At 29.1% G+C, this 10,636-nt stretch overlaps 1 protein-coding gene across 1 annotated transcript in view; it reads right to left on the minus strand.

Moving 5' to 3' along the window:
* Positions 1 to 10,636, minus strand: part of LOC106461405 — a 118,463-nt gene that overhangs the window by 55,195 nt on the left and 52,632 nt on the right. The window contains exons 11-13 of the mRNA XM_022388355.1: positions 8,534 to 8,650; positions 6,365 to 6,642; positions 4,378 to 4,637 (exon numbers count right to left, since the gene is read on the minus strand). Coding sequence (XP_022244063.1) covers positions 4,378 to 4,637; positions 6,365 to 6,642; positions 8,534 to 8,650 — 655 coding nt within the window. The remainder of the gene's footprint in view (positions 1 to 4,377; positions 4,638 to 6,364; positions 6,643 to 8,533; positions 8,651 to 10,636) is intronic.

Consider the following 10,636-nt stretch of genomic DNA (forward strand, 5'->3'; position numbering starts at 1 on the left):
TAAATAATATAATATAATAATTATATAAATAATATAATATAATAATTACATATTTTTATTCGTATCTTAATTAAAACTGTGCGATAGTAGCATTTTTATCATAACATTGATAATAATGATAAAAATGCTACTATCGCACAGTTTTAATTTCAAAATTGATATAATTTCACTAGTTTATCATTCTCCCATAGTTGTGTTGAACATCATAAACTAACCATTACCAATATTTCATTAACTGTTCTGTTTGTTAGCAAATTTATTGTAATCTGTTATACATTCTATCAGAATTGGAATGACCTAAGATAAATATAAGAAACTGATAATACATATAACTACTGGCACTTTTAAAACATGTTTGTAATTCTAGTTCATATATAATTTTTACAGGAAATGGTTGACCTCAGTAGCAAAATTAAAATAGTAAAGAAGAAGTTAGTTATGCAATCATTGTGACATAACAAATTTAGTGTAAGACATGCTAAGAATTTTTAACAGGCCAGAAGAGTTATCAAAAAACATCACTGACAGGAATTCAGTCAAATGCACAAAAAGGAAAAGAAGTGAAAGAACCACATGATGAAGACATCATTGATAGTATTATAAGTAAGTATTGTTTTCATTTGGTATGTTCCTAATTTCTCACATGGTTTTTCATAAGCTGACACGTTAAAATGTTATGAAACAAACTTAAAGCATAATAATAATAACCTGTGATAAATAACTACCTGTTATTATTTTTGTATTAATATACACACACACAACAAATTTCAACTTTGTAAAGTCATCAATGTCTTATGTACAAGTAGAAGGGTTATTTCGAAATTCACAACACATAAAAACAAAAAATTGAATATTTTATTTTCCTGAAACAAGTTTTTGGAAAGTACATGCCAACTTCCAAAGTATTTCATGTACTGGTTTTAACGAAATTTAACAAGTTATGTAACCTACTTACACTTTAAGTAGGCTATTTTTAAAGACTACATTGTTACTAAAGAGGGCACTTATTTGAAGACAAAATGATTATTTTAACTTTTTTTTCCGTTAAATTTCATTAAATGAAATGATTTAAAAGAAACAATATGTTTATAAAAAATCTGGAATATGAGCTAATGTACATTTACTATACTTTTTAAATTAAATCCTGTGATATTGCTCAAGGGCAAGACAAAGTTGCTTTGGTACTGGTAGGGTTAATTTAAACAAAACATTTAAACTCTGTAAAGTTACGAGTATCAATAATATGCATATTATGGAAATATGAGAGATAATTTCAATCAATCTTTAACCTTCAATATGCACAGTCTAAAATATTTTTTGTTTTAATCTTCAATTTTGGCTATTTTCAGTTCTTTTTAATTCTCTTATTATTTAATTTGTTTACATAAATTACTGATTTTTTTATAAAGACTATCATGAACGAAATGAACTAGGATAAGTATAAGAAACTGAGAATACATATAATAACATTTCCTACAAGCACTCTTTTAAAACTTTATAATTTGAACTTATGATATTAAGACAAGTATAAATCTTGATTTTGATAAATACTATAAGTAGGCACATAAACCCATTGTGTGCATTTAAGATGTCTACACACCTACTTATAAAATTTTGATGGTACAATTCTGCAGGTCTAACTACAGGATGTGTTATGTAAATTCTATTTTATGTCCTAAAAACAATCCTATAAGAAATTCTATAGTGTACTGTATAAACAATCCTATACTATGTCCTATAAGCAAATCCTATAGTGCACTGTATAAACAATCCTATAATATGTCCTATAAGCAAATCCTATAGTGCACTGTATAAACAATCCTATAATATGTCCTATAAGCAAATCTTACAGTACTGTCTTAAAAACATTATAGAATCTCCTATAAATAATCCTATAAACATAGGGTCCTATAGGACTGTCATGTTTCAATTTATTACATTACACCTATAGGACTACTTAAAGGATTTTTTTATAGGACTTCTATAGGACATTTTCGTAAGGGAAAGCCAAGGTTTTTATCTATCAACTGGAATATTATATTACATTGTTTTCTGTAAAGAAAAATATTAATTTCCGGCTCATATTACCCTATTGAATTACATTACTCACGAGCTACTCCAAGCTGCTCGCATGCATTCCTCATCAACATTTTTTATTATATTATTATTCATTTTACCTATTCTAACTTTAACTAACCTAAAGAGTTTCCTATTTTTAAATTTTACTTACTTTTATAATAAAAATAAAGAATAAACTTGAAAAACAAGAAATAAAGTAATAACCTGTTTTTTTGTGTGTTTTTTGCTGTCATCTATTGATGACACTTAACCCTACTTTTTATATAATGGTTGTGGTGCACTAAATAATTTTTATTTAATTAAATAATGCACCAAAGAACATAGAATAATAACAGAATAATAGAAAAGCAGACAATGTCCCATAACTATCACAATTTTTCTCACTTTCTAACTATGCAACAAGAGAAGTTACAAATTCATTCAAGCTAGTCGATGTGTTTCCTGTGGAAACAAAGCTTGTACTGAAAGACACATTCCCCAAATGATTTAGAACTTGTATTATAATGGAATTAATAGTACTAGTGGTTAGATGTGGTTCAAAGGGCAATAAAACAATAAAATTTAAGTATAAATAGATGTATACTGTACGAGTTTAGAGCTACTTATGATAAACAAATGTAATTTCATGTTACAATTTGAAGTCATTCTAGAATGAAAAAAAAAGGAAAATTTAGATTTATTTAGACTTTTTCTTTTTGTGGTTATGAGGTCATACAAATTGGCCAACCTTGTATAGAGTTAACATAGAGAAAATAAAATAAAATTTATTTAGAAGGTTTTAGAGATTTTTGAGATGAAGAACATGAGATGAAGAACAGAATTTTTAATCTTAACATGAAAAATCATTTTGCACTTGGAGTGGTCACAAAAAAGGCTTAATATATTCATGGATAAATCGTTAGTAATGATACTTCATTAAAAAACTGATTTTTTGGGTACAAATGACTTGTAATGTTTACCAAAAATCTGCCAAATTTTGTGAATATACACAAACTGTATTAAAAGTTGTAGTATTAAAACTAAATACAACTAAAAATGGTCATGTTGTCAGTCCCTGGACTTGTATTGAGAAAGTTTGTAACTGGCTCAGTGCTAAATGTTTAGTGTATATGTTCAGTGTATATACTTTTCTAGTCTAGTTGGCTAGGCTGCGGGCTCCAAATGGCCGCATTCCAAACATCATGAACAGACTACTATAAAGTGTACGTGATTTGCACATGGCAGTGTGTGAAAATACTGTATGTACCATTTGGTGTAAATTTCTGTGAAACGAACATCAGCTTTGGCTTTGGTATATCAAACTGAAACACTTTCACTGTGTTGTTAAAAGTGTCTAAGACAACCTACAAGAGAAAGGAATAACTCACAATGGAAAATGATTTGCAACTGGGGTTGTTTTAATTCGCAAATTAGGATTCAAACCTGGATATTTTGTCCCCTGAAACAAGTAATGTTTAGATGCCACTAATGAAACAAACCAGCTGTCTATAACCAAAAAGACAAATTTATGTTCAGTTTTTTTCATTTTGAGCTTTAAAGTACAAATACCTGGCCAATACCATATCTCATGAATAAAAATACAAAACTTGAGATCAATTTCCCTTTAAGTTCAACCAGCTGGACAAGTCTCATAAAAGCTGGCTATTCTCAGTTGATCTACAAGATTAATTTCTTTTCAAGGCCTTTACACAGCTATGATTAACTGTGAAAATAATTAAAAACTTAGTATACATTGTACATAAAAACTAGAAAACAGCATCAAATCTGTAAATTCCTAGATTTTTTTTTTTTAGGGTGATATCCTGGTAGTTAATTGTATAACTGTAGAAATGTTACAACTTATTAAAAGCCCACAAATAGGAGAAAAAGTATCACTCTGTTTAAAGTTGCACAAACACCTTGACTACTCATGAGAAGCAAACAGAATTTATATTTATCTATAATTTATTATTATAGTCATAAAGTGAGAAATTGAACAAAAGTGCCAAATTTCCAGTCATGAATTTTTTAAATTTGCTGTTAGGATCTATTGGGTTAAATGTTATGTAGATTGCAAAAAAAAAGCATTCTTAACTTCTGGTCTAATGTTTTTTAACATACCTATTCAAAGACTTCACCATATAATGAAATATTGCACCTGTCCACCCACTACTAACAGGTAAAGAAAGGATAAAGCTAAACAGCTGTCACACATGCATGTCTAATATGTTTAAAGAGTACACTGTAACTATGTTTGCAAGAAAGACGAAGAATTCATTTACAATGAATGGGAGAACAGATTATCCTAATTGTACTTACCATTTCCAAAAGTACCAGTCTCAAACAAATGAACCATATGTTCAAATAATTTTATGGTAACATTAAAGACAGCAAAATATGAGAAATCGTTGGTAATCTTCACAGAGTCCCAGTGTACACCAAGCATATCACTAAGATGTAGATTACCGTGAACAAATGCTAGTTTTCCTTCAAGATCAAGATCAGTTTTATTTTCAACTGTCAATGATGTGGTATCTAAAAGCATCTTCAGCCTCTCTAAGAGCACACTCTTACTGGAACTGTAAAAGTTCATATATTTTACACATATGCTTTCCACAAATGCAGCATCTTTAAAAACACCAAATGATCAAAACACGTATTCACAATAGTGCATAAATATAAAATATTCTAAAAATCATTAAAAAAAATTCCCTAAGCATTCCAACAGTTTAATCACTCTTACTCTCACATTTTGTCATCTGTCACTTTTATGAGTAAGCTGTTGGCTTATTCATATTGATGGCAAAAAAAACTCAGTTGTTTGATTTTACATTCTGCCAACAGTACTGACAGTGCTATGTTTTTTTATTATAATACTGGAGGTGAAGTGGCATATGCAAAGCTGTATTATAACCAGGAACAATATTCAAAGCTCTTTAACTTTAACAGTAGTGCATATTTGATCCAATAATTAGTTTTATGCTAGAGTTAGCCTGTTATCCCTATCGATACGGGTCATGGGTCAAAGGCCATGTCATCACGTTTGTTGACTCGCATTGAAAATTTTATTAAACTATTAATACAAAGTCTATAGTTTCTTAAAAATTAGGAACTCAAGTTACCAATAGTCACAAGCTAGAATATAAAATAAGAAACTCCTATCTTTTCTATTTGCCGAGATATCACTACATTTTGCCGAATAAAACACAGTGGCCCTGCTGATTTCTGGAAACACTTGCTAACGTACAATTCTGTCTACAATATGTGAATAATCAATCGAAATCTCGGAATGTTCCCCTAGTTACCTAGTGGCTTTCTCTTTGAAGTATTCAGGCAGCAAACTAATTCTTTTCATGCTATATTCCAAGCAGTAATTTATAATTTTTGGTTATTTCAAAAAAAAAGATTTTGTTTCACATCCTCCACACGTGAAATTTGATAAGGCTTAGCAACCTATGGCAAGCAACAAACGAGTACAAAGTTCGTAACTAGAAGGGATAATTGCTTGCTATACTTCTTTATTTACTGTTCGATGTCTTAAGAAAAATAAGTTTAATAACTTTTTAGTAAATAGTCATAACGTATGTACATATATAATATATTATAACAGAAATGTGACCTTATTTTACAAATACTAGTCCACTAAAATACTGCCAAGACATGTCACTTTGTAAAGACCAGTTTTATATTCTTTGATACAGTAACATAAGTGCACGTGTGCCACATCTTTGCAACTTCTGCAGCATTAGCCAAGCATGGCTGAAAGGTCAATATAATAAAAATAATAAATGTATATAAATGCATTATGTTATGAGATTTAATCTATTTAGACGTACAGAGATTTGATAATGAAAATAACATGTAAAATATAAAGTTTTTCTTTAAAATGTCTGATAATTATTTGGAGGTTATAAAGATTTTGCATGTGAAATTTGAAAATTTGTTTATGCATAAAGGTATTTTCAACATTAAGATCAAAATTACTTTGCATGTTGGTTAGTCAACATTCAAAAAGAAAAAATACACAAGAAAAACATTACTTAAGAAATCTTAAACTTAATAAAACAAAATATGATATTTTGCAAACAAAAGCCTTGTAATGTTTACTGATAATCAGCAAAATTTTGTGAAGATATCTTACTAATTTAAAAATTACAGAATGAAAACTATAAGCACAAAATGGTTACAAGGTCAGTTCTTGGGACCGAGCCTGTGCTGAAAGAGCTATTGTTGTTTATCACATCCATTCCGTTTTGTTTTCATTACTGTAAAATTTGATAATACAACTAACTTCTATTTAACTTACTGAAATGTAGCTCCATGCTCCAAGACAAAATGATCAGCTAAATAATCTTGTAGTTCATCTATTCGACAAATGATATCCCATGCAATGTAAGACTTAAATTCTCCCTTATCTTCATTTTCTATGACATCCTTCAAGTCTTCAAAAAATAAATCACTCTCTACTTTTTGTTTAAATAAAAGTTTATAAATGGAAATGCGTAGTTCCAGAGCTTCTCCAGCATCTTTTAGAATATCACACAATTCTTGGTATATTTTATCAGTGTTCATCCTTTCAAGAGCCTATTAAATAACAGATGAGTATAAAAGTCAATAAATAATGCCAATAAATCCACAAATGTCCTAAAAGAATCTGAACATTAAAAACTTCAAAAAATGTGTACATTTGATTGAGAAAAATTTGCATTTACTTGCCATTTTTTCAAGACAGTCACTAAAATGCTTTTTTTTTTTTTACACTCGCACAATCTACGGAGCTACACTTAAAATTGATTTTATCAGCCATGTTCAAATTCCCCACCTTTAGTGTTTCTTACCCCAAAAGTTTCTAATATATTTTCATTATAATGGATTCAACTGATGATAGACTGAATATTTCAGTCAACTATAAACATAGTTTTAAGGTTAATTATCTACATTATATTCATCATCATTATCAAGAGGCTTTATTGCTTTAACTATTATGCAAAAGTTGCAAGTATATACTGTGTATCGATGAATTATATATCTTTTCATAAACAAATACAAGTTGATTATGTTATTTCAAAAGCAATTTAATAACCAAAATCTAACCACAAAAATACACTTAAAGTGTACAACAGAGGCTAGTCAAAATCAACAATTTCAATTCATTACTTCACTCATAATTCCTTATCTCATTATTACATGAAAACAATTTTTGTCAGTTTTTTGTAAATTTATACAGAATGTAAAATGTGAAAGTTTGAAAAGTATTCTTTCAATCAGCATTTTAGGACAGTCAAACATGAATGATCTTAGGATGTTGATTTACAAAAACTGATTAACATAAGATGATAGCTCTACCATGAATTCTATAAAAAGGTTTGCAGGTTTTATTCATCAAATGCAATGTTATCATTGTTATGAAGCTTCATCACAAGTCTTAAATATCTCTGTACATTATACTCAATAATGCATAAAAAGCAAAATAACTTACAAGTATATGCCAGTGAAAAACACTAACAAGGTAAACTCTAGAACATTTCTAGTTAAGAGGTAGTCAGTTCTATCAATTGTGGGTTACAAGTGTCTACAATTTAAGAAGTATCCCCATAAATATTTAAAACAATTTTAGGCTACTTGTTTGCTTATTTATTTTACTCTGCTTTTATGCTTTTTCTGATCAGTGGGCTTTAACATATATCACTTCTCAGTACCGGAAAATTATTTTTAAAAGACAGATTAAAAACCAAGGATGAATATTTAAGAAATAAAGAAAATTCCATTATATATTTTACTACTAGATCTTCATAAAGAAAGTCAAGAGATATAGAAATGATAGTTTTATTATCTGATTTATTGTGAAACAAACGAGAAAAGGAGAATGAACAAAAAAGCAAGAGTAATCAACTAAACATTATGAATGTGAGAAAATGAAGAAAATTAAAAGGTACTTTTTAACAGGCTTGGAACCAATAGAAAGTAAATCCCAATAAAGTTATATGTACTTAGACTAACTTAATAGAAACCAAAAGTTAACTAGTTATTAGTTACAAAAGAAAAAACTGAACAAAACCAGAGTTAAAGCTTTCACATAAAAACTAATCCATTTCAAGGCTTGCAAGTACTATAAAACATATAACTACTAGAAAAAAGTGGCATGTGGTGTAAAATTAATTTCAATTCAATTGTAATTTAAAAGTAATACTTGTTTCAATTCCCAATACATTTTAAGATTAATTATACAAAGTTTTATAAACTATAAGTTATTCCAGAGATTTTAAATTAAAAGTCCACAAAATTTCATCGGTTTAATTTCACTTGTTTGTTTTATTTTTTACTGCAAAGTTACACAATAAACTATCTACACACTCTGTCCACTGCAGGAAATCAAACCATGTATTTTAATATCACAAGTTTATAAGTTTATAGCTCACCCACTAGAGAACATCAATTTAATAACATTTTCTGAAAAAATGAGAAACTCTTCTACCTGAATGACCCAAGTTTGAAGATAAACAGGAAATTTCTTGTTTTTTGCAGCCTTCAGAAAAATCTCAGTGACTTCTGGAAACTTTTCCTGCACTATCTCACCAATATTTTGAGTAACCTAATTTACAGAAAATAAGCACATGAACAATTCCTGACAAATTCTTAATAACATTCTCATCACTAAAATTGTAGTTAACAAACTTAAGAAATACTTTAATAAAATAATAAAGCCTGCAATAATATTTATTTTAAATACTTCTAAAAGAAACAAATAATAACTTTCCAAAGGGTAACCTATATTTTTAAGCTTATATTACACTGCTTTGTGTGTGTACATGTAGTTGGGGTACCTATTTTCATCTACCATACTTCATCAAAACTGATCGAACTTCTTGCATCCAGACTAAAAAGACAGCTCTAATTTAGATATATACTAGCTGCAACTTGCAAAACATTTGCTGTAGTTTTCATGCCTTTCACTTGTATTTTCCTTATTCTATTATTTTCATGCATGCCACTTAAGCTAAGCTTTCTTGCAGGCATTGTGTGTTAGATTGATAAATCATGATCTATTTGAAAAAATTTACAAGGTGAGACAAATAAGCTCACATAGATGTAACTCTAATAAAAGTAAACAATAAAGTAAAGTAATTATTATTATTATTATTTGTAATTAAGCACAAAGCTACACAAAGGGCTATCTGTGCTCTGCCCACCACGGGTATCGAAACCCGGATTCTAGCATTGTAAGTCCGCAGACATACCTCTGTGCCACTGGGGGGCAAGTAAAGTAATACTACTTATAATAGTGTACAGAGTGTGAAACAATTATGAGCGTGCAGTGTGTGACACGGTCTTACGAGTTGGAACACAGAAAAAAAAAGAAGAATAAAACCCGTGGTAAAGAAAAAGTACCTAAAAGGTTTTATAGTAGCCTATGAAGTTATTGCAAAGTAAAGTAAATGTAAAGTTGTTATGAAGGCTAACTTAGCTGAATATGCAGAAAATGTCTGAATGAGTGTTTACAAAGTGATAAGCTTATGGTTTTGAAAGAATTGCGAATGTGTATTTTTGACCTATATAAATCGAGAAAACCCATAAAAATTGTATTACGTGTGATGTTAATTTTCTTTTAAAGAAATTATAATGCAGGTTAAGTGTTGTTTGTGTGAAATACTTTGCAAATAAAAAATCTAAAGTCGATTACAGTCAAAGCCAGTTTTCACATGATGATAATGACATTGAGCCATTGTGTACCATATTCACTGCATTAACGCTATCAAGAGAGGTCACATGTCAAAGACTTGCATTCAAACTTTTATTGAATTACTATTTTATGAATCTATGTCAATAACTTTGGTATCATATTGTAGATTATAATTCAAATTTTACTATTATATGTTAGTTAATTTCTTAACCTAAACGTAAATATTAAAAAACACAGTGAAACATAGACTTTTGTGTGTGAATGCATCATTATTTCAAATTAGATGTTTATAATGTCAAAACACAAAGTCTATAGTTTTGTATCAATTAGGAACTCAAACTACTGATATTGACACACTAGAATATAAAATACGATCCTCTTATCTTTTGTATTTGCTAAAATATCGCTCATGTACTGAATCAAACACAGTGGCCCCTGCCCACCTCTCTCCATTTTTGGAAATGCTCCCTTATATACACTTACTTTTGACATGAATAGCGAATCAAAAGCTCAGAATGACCCCTCTAGTGATTTTCTCAGCCAATTTGATGTGTTATTGTGTTAATCTCATTTTTTCCCCCCCAAATTTTCAAATTATAAGGTAAGTCTTTAGTGACCTTGAAATTTCATATATTTCTAAACCGAAATACAGCTTATTTTCTAAGTTTGATAAATTATAGTGGAACTCTATGGTATCGATATAGTAATTTATGATTTTTTTGGTTATTTAAGATGTATATATAAAGCATAAAAAATTTTTCTTTTCACATCCTCCACGTGGGAATGTTCATAAGGCTTAGCAACCTATGACAAGCAGCAAATGAATACAAAGGTCACAACTAGAAGAGATAACTGTTTGCTTTACTTCTTTATTTACTGTTCTATGTTTTAAGATAA

This window comes from Limulus polyphemus, unplaced genomic scaffold (assembly GCF_000517525.1).
Source record: "Limulus polyphemus unplaced genomic scaffold, Limulus_polyphemus-2.1.2 Scaffold952, whole genome shotgun sequence".
NCBI lineage: Eukaryota > Metazoa > Arthropoda > Merostomata > Xiphosura > Limulidae > Limulus > Limulus polyphemus.